The sequence below is a fragment of the Musa acuminata genome, chromosome BXJ3-9 (assembly GCF_036884655.1).
Source record: "Musa acuminata AAA Group cultivar baxijiao chromosome BXJ3-9, Cavendish_Baxijiao_AAA, whole genome shotgun sequence".
Classification (NCBI taxonomy): Eukaryota; Viridiplantae; Streptophyta; class Magnoliopsida; order Zingiberales; family Musaceae; genus Musa; species Musa acuminata.
Genome location: NC_088357.1, coordinates 33,700,826 through 33,719,441, shown reverse-complemented (window position 1 = coordinate 33,719,441; position 18,616 = coordinate 33,700,826). Strand labels below are relative to the sequence as shown.

Sequence of the window (18,616 nt, the reverse complement as noted above, 5' to 3'; positions counted from 1 at the left end):
GAGCTGTAATAAGTGGTCCGGGCAACCTATCATCATGCTTCAAGTACATCTTATAGTCAATCAACTTATCATAAAGTTCTTTGAATGATATTGGTGAGTCGCGTGCCCGAAGTGCTGTTGTCAGTTCTTTGTACTTGCCTCCTAGGCCATTGAGGGTATGGATTAGGACTTCTTCATCACTGAGAGAATGACCTATCAAAGCTAAATCATCGATGATAACTTTGATATTTTGTAGATAATCAACAATAGTACTTCCCTCTTGTTTCGTTTTCATCAGATTGGAGAGAAGTCCGAGCATGCGAGTACACGAGCGATTTGCCAAAGTTATTTGTAACTTGCACCATGCTTCTGCAGTAGTCATACATGAGGATATCAGCGGGGCAATGGATCCAGCAACGAAAGCTTGAATAGCTTGGAGGATGAGGCGATCTTGACGTATCCATATTTTGTGGGCTGGATTTGGCACTGGACTGGGTTCACCTGGGATGTTGATCATTTCAAGTGGACATTGGAGAGAGCCATCAACGTAACCTAGGAGATTATAGCCAAATAGAAGATTAGAAAGTTGTGCCCGCCAAGATGCGTAGTTACCGCCTTTGGATAATTTGAAGGAAATGAGTGCTGCAGCATTGATGGTGATAAGACTTTAAGAAGTGCTTAGAGTGTTGAATCTCGTATTTTGATGATGAAACCACTTGATATATGTTTATGATTTAATCTGCGTTTTGAGTAACGCAGGATACTTCGATCAGGATGAGACAATTAAAGCAGGAAAATCATGTTGTGCTGGAGGAACATGTCAGAAGATTGGACGTCGGGTCGGTGGATCGATTGACGTATCGACAGAAGGCTTCGGGCCGTGGACTCGGGCATCGGGCCAAGAAGAGCGGGTATTGTGCCAAGGATATTGGAGTTGCGGAGTCAACTGGCCGATTGGGCAATAGGCTGCTGGAAAGGACGATGCGCCGAAGAATCGGACGAAGCGTCGAGGGACCAATGACATGCCGGACAACTTGGTTAATTGCTTAGGATTAATTGTCCCGATCGAAGTTTTTGTTTTGAGTGTGCAGGATTAACTACGATGGAAGAAAGACATGCAGCAGGAGTTGCGCCGGAGTCATGACAATGATCACGTTGGGAGTTCGAGAGCTCGACGGAAGTTCGGACAGTCGTTGGAGGTTCTGCGGGAACAAATCCGAGAAGTCCAGAAGCTTGCCAAAGGAGCTCGTCGGAACTTGCCAAGTGGATCGTCGCAGTCCAGGAGTTTGCCGGAAGTCCGCAGGAGCATCACCGAGGGTTCATCGGATGATCGACGGAAGTTCGCCGGAAACTCGCCGGAAGAAGCGAGTGACGCACCGAAGCAAGCTGCAGAATATGTCTTAGGAAATAATCGTAGTTAGTACTTTGATTAAGTTAGAAATGGGAGGTGATCCCATTAGCTTAATCCTGGGGCAATTGGGCCCTTGAAGAACTCAAATTGGGTCGAATGGTTCAACCCATTCGGACCCAGGTTGCTGTGGGAGGTGCAACCGCCCAGGCAGGGAGGTAGCACCGCCCAGGCTATGTCTCCCAGCGAGACTAGGTAGTGCAACCGCCCCAGCCAAGAGGTGCAACCGCCCAGGGCTCAGTCTCCGAGCGAGACTGGGCGGTGCAACCTCTCCAGTCAGGTAGTGCAACCACCTGAGCTCGGTCTTCGAGCTCTGGCAGAGAGGTGCAACCGCCCCTGACAGAGGTAGCACCGCCCAGAGGCTCAGTCTTCGAGCTTTGCCAGGCGATGCAACCTCTCCAGTCAGGAGGTGCAACCGCTTGATCCCGGAATTCCGGGATTTGATCGTTTTGAGCTCCAAATTTGAACTGGGTTGGGGCCTATAAATACCCCACCCATTCAGCACTGAAAAGAGACAAACACACACCAAATTCTTGATCTTTTCTGTGATTCTAAGAGCTCAAATTTGTGTAAAGTCCAAAAGTTCTCCTCTTTCTGTTCTTCAAGTCTTGAGTTGTAAAAGGGAGGAGAGAAAGGTTCTGTAAGGGTTGTCTCCTGAGCCCGTCAAAAGGAGTGAAACTGTAAAAGGGCAGTTGGCCTTCGCCTATTGAAGGAAGGCCTCTAGTTGATGTCGGTGACCTCGTCGGTGGAGGAAGCCAAAAGTGGAGTAGGTCAAGACTGACCGAACCACTCTAAATCTCTGGTTTGCTTTTATTTTGAGCACTTTATCATTACTGCAAACCTCCTACATAGCTACTGCTCTCTGCGCTTTTACGAACAAGTTTCTAAGTTCTGATCTTTCCGAATCTGCATTCAGACGTAAATCGGTGTTTTCGTACGATCTTTACATTGCAGTTTACATTTACGTTTTGATTCTATTTATAACTGCAAACTGTCTTCTACGCTTTTATGAACGAGTTTCTTTGCAGTTTACGTTTATGTTTTGATTCCATTTAGACGCAAACTGCGCTTAGACGCAAACTGCGCTTAGACGCAATCTGAGCTTAGACGTAAACTGTGCTTAGATGCAAACTATGTTTAGACATAAACTGCACTTAATCATAAGTAATCTCAGAATCGGCTTTTGCATCAAAATAGTTTTTATCGAACAAACGCAGCTTTCGTTTTTAATCTCTGAAAGATATCCGCTGCACTAATTCACCCCCCCCCCCCCCCCCCCCCTCTTAGTGCTCTCGATCCAAACATAGAGTCCCTGTAGAATCAGGGACAGGAATATCGGAAGAGGAAAATGAAAACATCCCAGATATTTTATGGCGGTTTAAGTGATCTTTACAAAAGATGTAAAGATATAGGAGGGAGAGAGGAGGAGAAAAGTAGATCGATGCGCTGTAGAGGAGGCTGCAATGATGAACTGTAGAGGAAGCTGCAACAATGAACTACAGAGGAGGTTGCAACGATGAACTACAGAGGAGGCTGCAACGATGAACTGCAAAGGAGGCTGCAGCGATGCACTGCAGAGGAGGCTGCAGCGATACATTGTAGAGGAGGTTGCAACGATGGGTGAGGAAGCTGCAGAGGAGGCTGCAACGATGCACTACAGAAGAGGCTGTAGCGATGGGCGAGGAAGATACAGCGATGAGGAAGAAATATGCAACAATTAGGTGAAAAGAAAAAAAAATCTGCAATAATTATAGTTGTAGAGAAATTGCTGCGGTAGAGGGAAGCGGCTGCAGATGGAAGCTGTAAAAACTGCAATCGTTCCTGTTACCGCAGGAAGACAGTGATGACTGTGGCAGTAAGGATGGCGGCAGCAGCACTTCTCGCTTGAGTGAGATGTGGGAACAAGGAGGAGAGGTCGCTGGCCGGGGAGCAATTGTGAGGACGGCGGCCACCACGATAATGTAGGCAAGGTTCTTGTTAAGGTAGGAGGTGGTCGAGCAATCTCCGACTTTGGAACAGGAAGTAGCAACACCGGAGGAGAGGTAAGCAACAGCACTGCCATTTCCAACTGAACAAAAAAGAAGAGTAGTAGAAGGCTTCGGCAGAGCTTCCTATATCCGTAAGGAAGAAGGCTTTGATATCATGTTAAGAATTAAACGAAGAAAATAAAAAGATAGAAATTGTTGGAGAAACTATGAAATATATAAGATGTAATTACCTAATTTATTTTGATAGTGAGCTCTTGATAACTATTTATACATACTCTCGGGAGATTATACACATTTATGGAGGATTTTTCTCAATTGCTTAAAGATTTTTTCAACTGAGGAAATCTTATTTGCTGTCAGTGGATTGTTATCTTTTTCTTTTTCTTTATAATAATAATATTATTTATTGTTATTATTATTATTATTATTATTATTTTGTGTATTAATAGCTCTTCTGTTATGATTGCAAAGCAGATGATGTGAACACTCCTCCGAATGCCAAAACACTCCCAAGAGGATTCCGAGGCCATTCCTAAATTTGACGGCGTTCGTCTGCGGAGGTCTCGCAGATTCCGTCCGCTTCACGAGCATTCGTGCAGGAGGAAGTCAGTAGACACACAAATGGCGTATTAGCCAGCCTTGTTAAAGAAAGCATAGCTTTCCCATGCAAGTAAGTCTCACCTGACTCCTGAGGAGGCAGCAGTGAAATTATTTTCGCCATTTGTTAGAAGAAGACATAGGGGATAGGCTGCCTGTAAATGCTGGTCTTTGTGGAGCAGCAGTTAAATATTATTTCGTATAGGCGTCGGCTTTCTATGGCAGCCACTAGTGTTGATCATCGTGCCACCGAGTCACACAAAAAGATTTGCTCCCTTCGGTTGCTGAGTGGCTCACCGCATTGTACTCTTTCTTTCGTCTTTCCTAATGTCAGAAGGCTCACGCTGAGAGGAACTTCCCAGCTTCTTCAGTTATGGGTTTTAGTGAGCAAAGGTGGATTTTTCGGAAGACTAATAATTATGCATTAAATTAAATCTCTAATCTCTTGTAGTCGTCTCCTTGTATAATCAAGCGTTATAGGATTTTTAAAAGTCACTTATAATTATTTACCCCCCCATTTTCTTTCACGGAAATCTCTGCACGTGATTGCAGAATTGATGATTAAATGATTATTTCACCCCCATCAACCAACCCTTTGGTACCAAGAAATAGTTGGTTTTGAATGACCCCGTTTTGACTTTTCACTGTCAGTGCCTCAAATCTCCTCTTCTTATAATTAATAAAATTTTCCAATGTCAGAACCTTTGGTTCAAAGACAGATGGTTTATGTTATTGTAGTCTGGGATTGACAATGAAAATATCTTAGACAGACTAGAAAGGCGATTTACCTCTATTTCTTTTATCATTCTAACTATTTTATATTTGCCAGTTGCATAGTTGTATTTTTCTGATTGGGAATTGTTTAGGATTATTTGATAATACAAGTAATGTGCTCTTGTTTATGATATAACATAAATATGATTTGATCCATCTGAGCAAATAAAGTAATTTTAAATTTATTATGACAAGAAAAGGTGTTTGAAGTGGGGTTGGTAGAGAAATTTAAGGTAATTACATATTATCCTTACATTTAGCATCCATATTTGTATATTTTTAAAAGTTACTTGTAAAACATTTAATTCTATTTATTCTCACATCGTCAATTCTATTGACGAGAATACTATAAAGTTTACTATTGAGTACGTATTGACTTTACCTCACTTTCATTTATCATTGAGCACGTGCAGTATTTTCGTCAGCAGAGTCGACAGTATGGAGAGAAACGAAATTAAATCATTCACTTTCATAAACACATAAATTCTAATATAATTTTTAAAAATATAAAGATCGGGATACTAAATATAGTTAATTAATATGTAATTAGCTAAAAAAATTATATTAGATTGCAATGTACTATATTTAAATAATTGGTCTAGGAGATATATGTGATTATATATTCAACTTAGCATGCCACCTCATCTTAAACCTCTCGATTTTTACATTTGAACTATTTTCCTATTGTTTGATTGTACACAATACTTCTTCTTCATCGCTTATGTGATTCATCGTCACACTATCTATTATATCTTGTGACTGTGGTTGTGTGAATTATCTAACTTGCTCAAGTATATATAGAGTAAGACCTTGCTCTTGAACCATAAGTTATTAATCATTTTCGACCTTATCATATGCTCTTTCATCCGCCTAGGCATTATATTATTTCATCCCCTTCGTACTCACTCTCAATGAATTGAAATGAATCATCAGCATATACACTATCAACATAGTTAAGAAAACAATCCTCTACAATAGACAAATACCATGATCATAATAAGGATTCAAAAATAACCATCTATAACATAAGCAAAAACACCACTGATGTGGATTAAAAAATAATCACATATACAACACATAGTGAGAATTCAAAAATCACACAAGCGGTCCACTACTCACAAGAGACATTAATCCATAACAATGATTTAAAATAAAAAAAATAAAAAAAAACTCTCATTAAACTCTTTATCGTTTAAAAATTTTATGATAATTTTTTTGCCTTGACGTCTAGTCCTCATCTGTTGCAATAAGAATCGCAAACCTTAACCCTTGACACCTCAACTAATCAACAACTAGTCAGAAAATAAATAAAAAAAAACTCTTCCTCTCTCGAGCCTTAATTAAAAATTTGTGATGAGGATTAGAATAGAAAAGTTTTGTGTAGGTAAAACTTTGTATAGACAGAGCTCTTCCTGTATTGATCCAAATATCCTTAACTTTGGTACTAATTCCGCATATGATATCATGTGCAAAGTTTTTTTTTATCAAAGAAACAGGATTAAAAATGGATAAATTTATAATAATTTTAAAACTGTGAGGGTCCAAATATAATTTTAAAAAATTAAAAAAAATATTGCTAGAAGAAGCCAAGTGCCAAAAAGAATTTAAAAAAAATTGTAATTAGCCCCATTTTGGTTATGTGTCGACTGCAAGATCACACTTGGTCTGTGTTGGCGCAGGGAGCTCGGAGCAGCATTAGCAAGTGAAGTATGAACACTCGATCATGCCTGGGGACGAGTTTCGATGAGGTTTGCTAAGATGTTCCTTCTTGTCCGCTCCAACAAAGACATGTAGACTGCTACTACTCAAGTTTGCGATGACCCGAGTTGGGTTTCCATGGCATTCCATGTAGACAAATTGTTTCTTGCTGTGATGCGATGGGAATCTCATCGGCAATTTGCATTCTCGAGTTCAGCTGGGGATTCACAATGTGGCTTTGCCACCAAAATAAATTACCATACAGAATTTGTTGGGAGGCATCCCCAACCAAACCGGCCTCTCCACCGTCACTGTTCTTAATACTTAATATATATATATATATATATATATATAATCTGCAGAACGGTTTGTTCTCGTGGTTACAATCTTTTCTCGAAATACAAGTCGTCTCGTTTCAAACATTGCCACGGAAAAATGTAAAAAAGAAAGAAAAAATAAAACCTCCGCCCCCTCCCATTTCTTTTTAGTATTTTAATTTCACCAATTTTTTTAACCCTAGAAGCCGTGAAGCTCTACGAATCGGAACCCTTAATTCGCCCGGAATTCTCCAAATCTTCCTTCTTCTTCTTCTTCGACGCGGTCTCCAATCCTGTCGTCGTCCCGCTTGATCCTGTGCCCTAAATCTCCCCAAACGAGCAGCGACTTCGATCCGAATTGTGGTTTCTCAATCCGCTCTGCCGGCCCTGGAGGTCCCGCTTCGAAGCCAGGAGTGGAGGTTTCTCGGGATTGGGGCGCCTCAGTGTTGTTTTCTCAACTTTGGCTGGCACCTGCGAGCAAGAGTACGTTCGCGTCTTTAGATGTCCCCTTCGCCTATCTTCTCAAGTTACAGAGTGAAGTTCGTGAACTGAGGAATTCTAGGTTTTGTTTGTGAACTCCGTTTCTGCTGGTGTCTGGTCTAAGCTGCTGCAACTGTGTCATTGTGAATGGCGAGCCCTAGTGCTCGCAAGGATAATACAGGAACGGGTCTGTGATCTGAACTGAATCATTGCATCTGACTTTAAACAAGTAATTGGGTTACCGTCATCAGTTCTGCTGTGCTGGAGGTGGCGGCGGCAACAGCGTGAGCTGGGAAATGAGGTTGGCAAGGGAAGAGAGATGACTAGGCTTTCGTTCAGGCCTCGGCCACTTGACATTCACAAGAAGCTTCCCATTGTCAAATCCATTAAAGAATTTGAGGAAGATGAGACACTTGTCACAGCTGCATCCACCCGCAACTCACAGCTGCTCTGGACTGCAGTTGAGAATGAGAATGAGGTACTGCTGATCTCTTATTAGCATGTCAAGCTTGCGTTGGTTGCTTGAACTTATGGACCAATGCTTTTTCTTCTCGTATGGGATTCTGAACATGGTAATGCTGATCTCTTATTAGCATGTCAAGCTTGTGTTGGTTGCTTAACTTATGGACCACTGCTTTTTCTTCTTGCATGGTATTCTGAAGACGGTGCATAGTTAGAGAACTCCAACTGTCAGTATTCTAAATATTGAATGTGGATATCATGATGGAAATCTATACTCCTTGGATTGAATGATAAAGCTTTGTTCTTGGAGACTCCAAAAGTAGCATTAACAAGTTGAATTCTTAAAAGGACATCAGATTGTTCTTTTCTGTCTTGACTTGTGGGTTTTCTTGTGTTTACGGTTGTTAGGGCGTTCAGGTCATCAAAGTTTCTTCCAATATGAACTTGTATAACACGTGGAATGCCCTTGCATGAAATTACTTGGTGAGACATCTGGTCATCCAATTATAATTATTTCTTCTCTATATGTCAGTAAGGCCATCTCTGATCATAAAATGATTCATGACTCTAGTTTCTTGTTTGTCAACGGTTGAATCTTGATTGTTCCTTTATGACGTGGGTGACTTAGAGTTCTACGTAGGAAAATAATTTCTTTGTTTGAAGGGATAGAGTTGAAAATGCAAAATTGTCAACGGTTGAATTTTGATCTGTGAACCATTATATATAGTTAGATTGATTAGTGACTAACAGAATTATATTTTTTTCCCTTTAGGTGCATCAAACTCGTAGCAAGGCAAGTTCTCAAGAAATACCTACCCCCCAGTTCATTGTTGTGGACACATACGAAAGAGACTATGCTTGCACCTTCACACAAACCACATCATATATACGTGGAAGAGGAGGTTTTGGTCAAATTTTGCATAAATTTACTATGAAAAAGAAAAATATAGATTACTTTTCAGATTTCTGATCCTTTTTTATTATTACATCTTTCAGCTCGGGCTGAGATTGGTGAATTTGTTGAATATGACCTGGATAATGAAGATGATGAATGGCTTGAAGAGTTCAACCATGATAAGATGACTCTTACACCTGAAAAGTAATAGTCAAAGTCTACACTTGATGACCTTTATGCCTATTTTATCTTTTAATGTTGTGTTTCTTTGATGATCTGTAAAATTTGGAACTTGCTCTTCTCCCTAGAATGCTAGAAATAGATTTCTGAAACAATGAAGTCTTATTATGCTTTATTTACTCTTTGGATTTCTTTTTCGTTTTTCTTTTATTTTGAGAAAAAGCAGAATTGCAGGGCGGGTTTGAAAGATGAAAAGAATGATAACTCTTCTTAGTACTAGATACATAAAAAGAAAACATTTTCACCTCATAAGAAACGAGGTCAGATTATCTCCAAATAAAATCTAATGGTTACTTTAATGATGATTCATTTTTTTTTATTTTGATGTTTTAAGGGTCGATTTGCATGAAGACTGGTGAAATTGCCAATTTTCATTCACATAGACATGATGCTGCATGCAGAGTCTCAGAAAAAGCAGATGCTTTCCATGCTAGGAACCTGACCACTTCCTATAATTTGTTTGCTGAATTGAAGTCCTTAGAAAAATACTCGTTATCTTGATGATTCATATGTTCTCTTTCTCTATGTTGAAAGCAATACAATTGAAGAGAAATGCTCTTTGTGCTTAGTCAAGTTATTATAATCCACAGAATCTAGGTGTCCTGTGAATTTTCTTAAGGAATCTGTATGGTCTTTCAATTTTGCTATACACACATATAGATGCACACACATACATACATATGATATGTCTCATGGCATGCTCTGTCACTGAGACATCATGATTCCTCTCTAATCGAGGCCAAGAAGGCTGGTGGGGAAGGCTCAGCCACCATTTTTTTACCAAGAAAATTGGCCAAGCCAGTAGCCTGCCAGTTATAGTAGAGAATTAATGCAAAGCCCTACCTCATGATTATGACCTATCCAGTGTAGGTCACTTGGTCAAGCATTGTAGCCAGAGTCATGTTTAAGCATTAAAAGGTATGGCCCTGTACACAAGACTTCTGGTACAGGTTAAGCATCACTTAGGAATTGAGGTAATGAAAAAGAGGATGCTCTTAGTGAGCTGCAACTATGGACTAACCGACCTAAGCACATTCCATGAACTGTCACATTGTTCCGACTTCCAAGCGCATCCTGGATGTTGCATGTCATATACCCTGGTTTTTCATGGTCAAATTTGAAGCATTGCAAAATTTGTTGTGGAAATATTCTGTAAAGAAAGCACGCTGCTTATGTTGCACGTAGCATAATGAGTTGTTTTATTTTTGGTGCTAATTTTCATTAACCTAAGCTTATTTTGTTACAGATGTGAGACCATTTTGTTCAAGTTGGAGGTTATGGATTATAAAGCTCGAGAACGAGCAGGAGTCATAACACCTACTTTTGGATCACCGATTCCTGTTCTTTTACAACTTGATGCAGCAGCAGAGGTGGATGACTAATCATTTCTCAATTTCGCTTTCGATTATTCACATGAAATACAGTTTCTCTTATTTCTAGATGTAATGATGTTTCTATAATTTCTTGACATTTGTTTAGTTGCGAAGCAAAGCATTGTATCCAATATGATGATTGAATCAGTTAAGGATGAAAAATATTCTGTGTGCCTAAACAAATGATTCTCATGAAATTATGTTTCTGATGCTAATACAAAGTGGATCTTGTATTAGAAATGTTAAACATGACAAATAAGGAGAAGAGTTGCACAATCTTCCATTGGCTTACTATCTTATGTGCTGTGATTTTGTGGGATATAATGAAGTTTCATGATATGAAATTTTGCCTGGCAACTAATTAATTTTCCCAACTATTTGGTCATTTTTTGCAGGCTTTACAATTCCTATCTGTACGATATCCGGTATTCCAGTCTGTATATAGCTATTGGAAAGCAAAGGTATGCTTCATTTGGTGTTAGAAATATAGAGTTACTACCATTTTTATATAATAGCATTGTTAAGAATTTATGAATCTGAGGCTTCATATTTTTGTTGACTAATAAATTTTAACCAAAATTTAAAATTTTGACTCAATATATCTGCTTATGGTTGTTTTGTTATTTATCAGAGAGAATGGTGGCAAAAACCTATATTGCGGCACTTGCAGGTTGCACTCTTTTCCTTATCATTTTTAGAATATGGGCATTGATATTTTCTTAGGTGAATCTTGCTTGTTTACTTGTTAAACTGGTTTTACATAAAGTAATTTCAAAATGCTGCTAATATATGCTAATAAAAATCTTCTTCTGCTTTTAAGGTTGTTCAATGACTGTTATATCAAGATAGTAGTGATTTAAAAAGCGTTAGGCGCCAAGGTCAAAAAACGCCCGAGGCGCTAGGCGCTAAAATATAAAAATATATAATATAATTAATAAATATAATTATTTAAATAAAAAATATGCTATTAAATTTAAAAAATCAGGTACAAAATCACAATGTCACATTAATAAAAAGTCTAAAAAATCAAAACAATAAAATTTTACATCAAATCTATTGAGTTACTCTGTACACTTACCATTTATTTTGAAACCTAACAATAATTTTAAATAAATAAAAATTAATAGTATTAAAATCAAAATAATATATTATTAATCTAATAAATAAAAATACTATTATTAGTATACAGTTAGCAGTATACTATTAATAGTATAGTGAGAAGAGCGTGAGAAGACCGAAGCTGCTGAGGCAATGACAGCGGTAGCAGGTGACAGCCGTAGCTGGAGCGGGAGCGGCGAGCGGCAGCAGGAGTGGGAGTGGGAGCGGCGACAGCAGCGGCGAGCAGTCGATGAGCAGCGATTATGGCAGTGGCGAGTAGCGACAGTAGCGGCGAGCAGTGACGGTGGCAGCGAAATCTCGGCAGCAAAATCGCGAGTGTTAGGGTTGGGGAAGTTGGGGAAATCACGAGAGGGAGCCTGATATCGGTGATTTAGTTGGTTCGATTGAACCAACTAAAGCATCAGAGACCAACCAGACCTAAAAATCTGGTTTGATCGCTTGGTTTAACCCAAGCGCTCGCTCGAAGCGCCCGGCGCCTAGGCTCGGGCGAGCGCCCAAGCGGTGCCTCTTTGAAGCGCGCCGCCTGGAAATGAAGCGAGGCGCTCGGGCCTCGCCTCGCCCGAGCGCCTAGGCGAGCGCCCGAGCGCCTATTGTAATCACTGCTAGATAGCACTAGTTTTGGATGAAGAACAACAATTTGCTTATAGTAATATGGTCCCTATATCACCTTCCTTTTATTAAAGAATACAAATGTCTATGTGTAAAACAAAAACCAAAAGATAACATAATGCACAGTGTCATCAATAATGTGGATTTATAGCCATTCTTTAATTGGAATGGCATGTACTACCAACATGGATGGTGGAAGCTTAGACCTGAACTCTGGGGTGCTGAACATTTGTCTATGTTATAGAACTTAATATAGTTTCACTTTCATGTTTATTTTTGGGGTGTATGTGGTTCTTCACTAAACTTTTAGTTACATTACACCAACAGGATGTTTACAGGAAACTTAGTGGTATTATGAGGAACCTTTTGTATTTAACATTTTTTAAGTTACTGTTTTGCTAGTTGAACAATTTCTTAGAGAGAGGTAACTGGTAATATGTTAGTTCAAATTGTGTCGAACAGACTTTCTTGCAGTTTGTATTAACCAGCATGAAAACTTGGAAAATGTTTTGCCTGAATGGCTTCTTTAATATTTGTTATCAGCTTCATCATGGAAGCATTCTTATGCATCAAATGAGTCACCTATTCCCTTTTGTCAACCAGGGTGCTGAAAATGCTTCTTGTTATTATTTGGTTACTGGACTGCACATTACCTGTTGGGTTTGGTTCTGCATGTAAAAAGAATTGGCTAAAAACAGCCATCATCTTTTTGAGCTGCCTAGGTTGTGGTCTGTTTTTAGATGTTTAAATGGCTAATTCTTCTGCTAGTATAATGGTATAATACTCTATGGGATTGTGTAGTTTCTTAAAAGTAGGAATTGATCTAATCATGGTTAATTTTATTTCTTATCTGTGCAGCCTCCTCCACCAGTTAATGATTCAAATCCTTATAATGTATTCAGACCGAGGGAAAAGGCACACCGTCTTCACATGAGAAGGGTAGGTGCTAAGGAATCAGCAATGTATCTAATTAGTTGTTGACACAGAAAATACTTTGTACCATAAAAGTTAAAGACTTGCTGAAAGAAATTAGGTGCTTCTTACCCTATGTGCTGGATATTTGACTACTATTTTTTCAGATGCAAAGGAGGGAAAACAATGTGCAGTCATTTGAAAAACTTCGCCAGGTAAATTTTAATTGCTTGTATTGCTTGTAGTGTAGCAGGCATTTATCAGTCTGACCTATAGTCCAGTATCTCAAATTATTGGTTTTTTATTTATTTTAGTGGTTCCAAGCAGTAGATATCAGTATACTGCTAGGTATCTTTGTACTAAACTAGTCCAGTGATTGTTGAAACTGATATCAGACAGGTATTTAAAACCTTGATCTAGAGACTTAAGTGGTTTCTTTTCACCTAGATAAAACAACACCATGTTAATGCAGTTGGTTTTGGGCACATTATATGCTGTAACTGTCAGTTAGCTCTGTTTCATGTTTTAAAGAATTTGTTATGAACACTCCATGAATCTCCATGTGAAGGTTGCATGTACTAAATTTCATCCTTTAGCATACTAATGCCTAAATCTTTATCCTTAATATGTCCTCATAAGCTACTATTCCCCGACTAAGGTTTATATTGGTCTTTTGTAACAAGTCTTGCCTTCTGTATATATTAATTTAAAATGTCTAATGAACTTTAAAAGTTTTTAGGATGACTGTACAAAACATTTACTGAGGAACTAATATCTTTAGAGATGTTGGATGGGGAAATGATTGTGACATCGACAATTTAGTAAAAGCCAAATTGTCTGATCTCCTTTTACCTTTTTAGCAAAAAGTTTTGTTATTGGTTGGCCTTTTTTATCCTTTTTCTGAAGAACTCTACTGCATCCTTTTTATCATATAGGTTACTTTAAGCAAATAATTTTAAGAGTGAATTTATTTTTCTAGAAAAGGTATTGCATGAAATTGATTTTGAGGGGACCTAAAAGGATGTGCATTCCATAAAAAGGAAATTTATTGAAGCTATGCCTACTGTCGATACCATTAACCTCTATTTTAAGCTACAGAAGACATATGATGTGTACTAGTACACTGATTCAATTTTGTAGGACAGATTGTGGATCTTTTGTCATATTTAGAAGTGAGACATTTCTTAATCTTGTTATCATTATTTTGGTTACTCATAGATTTTTGATTTGTCATAATTATTAGCAAAATATAGATTTAGCTTTATAAATTCCACTTGATATTATCATTGGCAATTGTTGACATGTATATACATAGATTATGAAGGGAAAAACTTGGCTCTTGGTAGATTGGAAATGAAAAATGGATGGCTGAGCTGTAAATACTCAGATATGAATTGATTAATGATTAAGAAGATACTTGTAGAATGCGTAATTTCATTTGTTACTTCATCATGAATGAGTTTACAAATTTTTAAGATCTAAATCCCAGAAAGGTAAAATACAACCATCCTATTACAGACCTAATATATTAGGATTTAGGAATACAATTGTACATATAAATTCTAGACAACTTTCCTGTTTTAATTTAAGAATACAACTATTTAGGAATATAGTTATATTCTAATTAAGAATACGGACATATAGGAATGCAGCCTCGATATTCTAGAAATACAATACAGCTTCCATATTCTCAGCTTTCATATTCTAGTACTACTTCCACCGGAATATAGCTTTCATATTTAAGGATTACAGTTACTGTTTCTGTGTGATTCTCCAACAATACTTTTACAGGCCTATCGTCTCTTTACTACAGATACTGTGAACAATCTTGTAGAAATTGTTATGTATAGTTTTATTTTTAATCATTTGGCTTCATGATCACTTATCATACTTCAATTATTGCACTTGCTTCAGGTCAGGCATAACTTGGACCAGGCAAAGAAAGTGCTAAGATCTTTGATTAAGGTTTCTTTTAGTAAAGTTTTATTTTAACTGGAGAAATATGCTTTCTTAAACAGCTTTTGCATAAACCTATATTTTGCAACTAATAATGTGGAATTGCAGAGAGAAGAAAAGAAGCGGGAGATTGTTGAGTGCAAGGTCAAAATTCAAAGAATCCAGATTAAGTATAAGGTAGTTCTGAATAGTATATTATTCTTTTTTCTTTTTAATAGTGATACAAGGTTGTTAGCATGATCAACTTATGTGATCTCTGTACATTTGGTAATTTTTACTGCAAACTCTTTTTCTCTTTGTGAAAAAGAATGATTTTCTGCAGTGATTTCAATAGGCGCTCGGGCGAGGCGAGGCAAGGCTCGAGCGCCTCGCTTCTTGTCCAAGCGCCTCGCTTTAAAGAGGCGTCGCCTGGGTGCTCGCCCGAGCCTAGGCATCAGGCGCTTCGAGCGAGTGCCCGGGTTAAACCAGGCGACCGAACCAGTGTTTTACATCTGGTTCGGTCTCCACTGCTTTAGTTGGTTCAATCGAACCAACTAAAGCACCGATATCAGCCTCCCAACATCCCTCTCGCAACTTCCCCAACCCTAACCCTGCTTGCGATTCTACCGCTGACATTTCCTCTCTGCTGCCGCTGTCATTGCCTCTCTTTTCTGTCGTTGCTCTCCGCTGCCACTGTTGCTGCTTGCCGTTGCTGTCGCTGCTCATCGCCGTAGCTGCTGCTGTTGCCACTATCGCCGCTCCTGTTCCTGTTGTCGCTGCTCGCTGCTACCACTACTGCTTCTCTCAGTCAGCAGCCTCAGTCTTACTCTTACACTGCACCCTTGCTATCGTTGTCACTGCTCGTTGCTGTCGCTGCCACTACTGTTACTCTTACTCCCTCTTCTCACATCGACTCGATAGTATACTGTTAACAGTATATTAATAGCAAGGTTCGCCGTACCGTACCGTACCGACGTTTCGACCCGGGCTCGGTACGGTATGGTACCGATGTATTGGGCGGTACATCAAGGCGTACCGAGCGGTACACCCTAGTGTACCGAACAATTTTATACTTTTTTTCATACTGTAGCACTGTAGTACTGTAACACTGTAGTGGTACCGGGCGGTCCGCGTACCGGTAACTTGTCGGACCGGTACCTACCGCCCGGTACGGGCGGTACGCTTCGGTATGACAGACCTTGATTAATAGTATACTGTTAACTATATACTAGTAACAATATTTTTTTATTTATTAAATTAATAATATATTATTTTAATTTTAATACTGCTAATTTTTATTTATTTGACATTATTGTTATTGTTTTAAATTTTGAGTATCATATTTTTTATTTAAATAATTATATTTATTAATTATATTATATATTTTTATATTTTAGCGTCTCGGTTCGCTTGGGCGAGCGCTTAGCGCCTCAAGCGTTTTTGGACTTTGGCGCCTAGCGCTTTTTAGATCACTGATTTTCTGCAAGCAAATCTATTGAATTATGACAAATGGTAAGTTGTCTCATAAGAAAACATCTATAGCATAAAACTTGTTCCTTAGTTACATAAAACACTTGGTATTGACTATGTAGCAGTGGTGGTCTTATGTATAATGGTTATGATGAATATTGTCTTTGATGCAGTTATCAATTTTCCTGATAGGCCACAATTACCGTGAACAAACATATTACTGACGAGGAACACGTTTTTGCTATGCTACTAATACTTGTACTTGCTCTGCTATTCTGCCCAAGCCTGGCTGAGGAAGAGTTATGGGGAGTAAAACACAAATATGCTGATTCCGGTCTTGGTTACTATATGTAATGATCGAATCTTTCACGATAAATAAAAAGAAAAAGTAAGGCCATTCCATTTCGACAAAAGACCATACCCAAGTTCAATAGCTTTGCGTCTGCCATCCTGATGATTATTTTCCTACCCCGACCCCAAAGGGAATGGTCCAAACCAAAAGGGAAGTAATTGTATCCTGGATAAACCATTATGCAGAACTTGATTGCATTGCTCTCAGTGTCATTCTTTCTTTTTGTTACTTTTATGAATCTCTATATACATCTATTACTCATGATGCATAACTGTGTTATGATCTAAATATTTTTAGTGATGCGACCTTAATTTATTTGGGGTGTTGGATTTTTTTAGAGGAGAAACAGAAAATGTCTTGGAATTCAGCAGGCTTTGTAACTCTTGACATATTGGTCTCTTCTTGTACATGGTTTAATTCTGCAGAGACTTTCGGAATAATTATTTTCTGATTAAAGTCTATGAATGAAAGTACTGTTTTATATTGGAGAGAAGTTGTCATGTCAAATATATCATTGGAGATGCCTATGATAAATGTAGAAGTTACTATCTTATTACTTGGTGTTTTATGCTGCCACAGAGGGTTCTTTTGGCTCTGATTGGCATTTGACCAAAAATATGGGGAAAGAGTACATTTCTAATATATAATTTTCTTCAACTCGATAATTATATCCTTGTGTAAAGAAATGGATAAGTGGCAGGCTTTCCGAGACATGTCAGGATATTCTTGGGAAATAACTGCCTTCTGTGATCTGTTTCAATTCTAGCACTTGGATGCTTACTGACTTGGTGACTATTTTTAGCATGAGGCATATCTCATTGAAGATGGATTCCGAAGCTTCCAACAACTTTCAAGCAAATTTACATCAAGTGAAGAGGTTTATGTTGATTCAGATGACACAATTAATGGTCATCAGGATGTTATCTCTGCCACTGTCCATCCAAAGTTTGCAGATTTCAAACTTGTTGCAGTCCCTACAGTACGAATGAAACGGGAGCTGAAGCAGAGGACTCTGTCAAATGGGCGTACAAGAAAGAGGGTACTTTTTGCTCATTACTCTTCTCTCTTTTTGGTTATCCATTTAGCATGGGATAGATTTGAAGTTGCATTATGGTGCTCCAGTATTTTTTAGTTCGAATGAAAAGACCACGTTGTTGTGACGAGGAGATGCTGACACGTATAGTGGACCAAAATGCTCACATTTCATTGGTTTTGAATTTCATTTTACTGCAGGACTTGTATGAGCCAGTCATGCTGTTCACCGAATCTTTGGATCCAGACAAGCTTGCTGTTGCAGGCATTGTGCCACCAGTACTACCTGCTGAGGATAGCTCAGTTGCACCACCATACCAATTCCATGGTCGGATTGGTCGTGGAGGGCGCATCATCTTTGATCGATGGAACCCTCTTTTTGAAGCTCCAATTGGCCAGGAGAGCTCACTCTATCTACCACCAAATCCAGTGCCTCCCTCACCGATTGGCTGAACACTTGCACTGCAGAAGGCTATTGGCTGATGACTCGTGGAGGAGCAGGAGCTTGTTGAAGCTGAGCATGTTCAATTGCTAGTTAATGTACAATTATTTACTAATTTCCAAATTGAAAGCCAGTGCGTTATTTTCCTCGTATCTCGTCTCATTTTTTGATCCGTAAGTGTGCAATCCGATGCCATATTGCTATTTAGTTTATTGCTGATGAATATTTGCCTTGTAATTTTCCTCAACTTTATGGCTAGAACGACTATGTGCTTTGTTTGTGGCTAAATCTGAGGTGATGAAGAGCCAAGACAATTCCTTTCAAATAGCCTTTTTTTTTTTTTTTAATCTTTTGGTCTTTTATACCAATTCACCACTATATTTAATGTTATGATATATTTTGAATGTTTGATGTGTCAAGATTCAAAGTCAACTTGGGTTCGTTATCGCAACTTATTGCAAGCCTGTATATTGGGAAGCAATCGAGTTCGGTTGAGTTTCTTACAAAAATTGCGTTGAGGGTGTGTTTGATAAA

General features: G+C 38.6%; 1 protein-coding gene across 5 annotated transcripts; it reads left to right on the top strand.

Annotated features, from left to right (window-relative positions):
• The first annotated feature begins 6,828 nt into the window (after positions 1-6,828).
• On the top strand, positions 6,829-18,362 carry LOC103998377 (enhancer of polycomb-like protein 1). 5 transcript variants are annotated; one of them, XM_065169190.1, is made up of 13 exons: positions 6,829-7,244; positions 7,493-7,719; positions 8,476-8,605; positions 8,700-8,802; positions 10,085-10,208; positions 10,607-10,672; positions 10,843-10,881; positions 12,798-12,878; positions 13,019-13,066; positions 14,766-14,816; positions 14,916-14,984; positions 17,411-17,647; positions 17,842-18,362. In XM_065169190.1, the coding sequence occupies exons 2-13, from the start codon at positions 7,561-7,563 to the stop codon at positions 18,091-18,093; spliced, it is 1,359 nt and encodes a 452-aa protein (XP_065025262.1). In that variant the 5' UTR covers positions 6,829-7,244; positions 7,493-7,560; the 3' UTR covers positions 18,094-18,362. The 5 variants fall into 5 exon arrangements, with proteins under 5 accessions (XP_065025262.1, XP_065025264.1, XP_065025265.1 ...); XM_065169189.1 differs by having other exon boundaries at positions 6,830-7,244; positions 7,366-7,719; positions 17,842-18,234; XM_065169188.1 differs by having other exon boundaries at positions 6,830-7,244; positions 7,324-7,719; positions 17,842-18,234.
• The last annotated feature ends 254 nt before the right edge of the window (positions 18,363-18,616 follow it).

What these genes read in the sequence shown, in the direction of transcription:
- LOC103998377 (XM_065169190.1), top strand. Translation starts at nt 7,561, where the DNA reads ATGACTAGGCTTTCGTTCAGGCCTCGGCCACTTGACATTCACAAGAAG. An exon ending in CAGTTGAGAATGAGAATGAG is followed by an intron (nt 7,720 to 8,475) that starts GTACTGCTGATC and finishes TTTTCCCTTTAG; the next exon opens with GTGCATCAAACTCGTAGCAA. An exon ending in ATATATACGTGGAAGAGGAG is followed by an intron (nt 8,606 to 8,699) that starts GTTTTGGTCAAA and finishes TACATCTTTCAG; the next exon opens with CTCGGGCTGAGATTGGTGAA.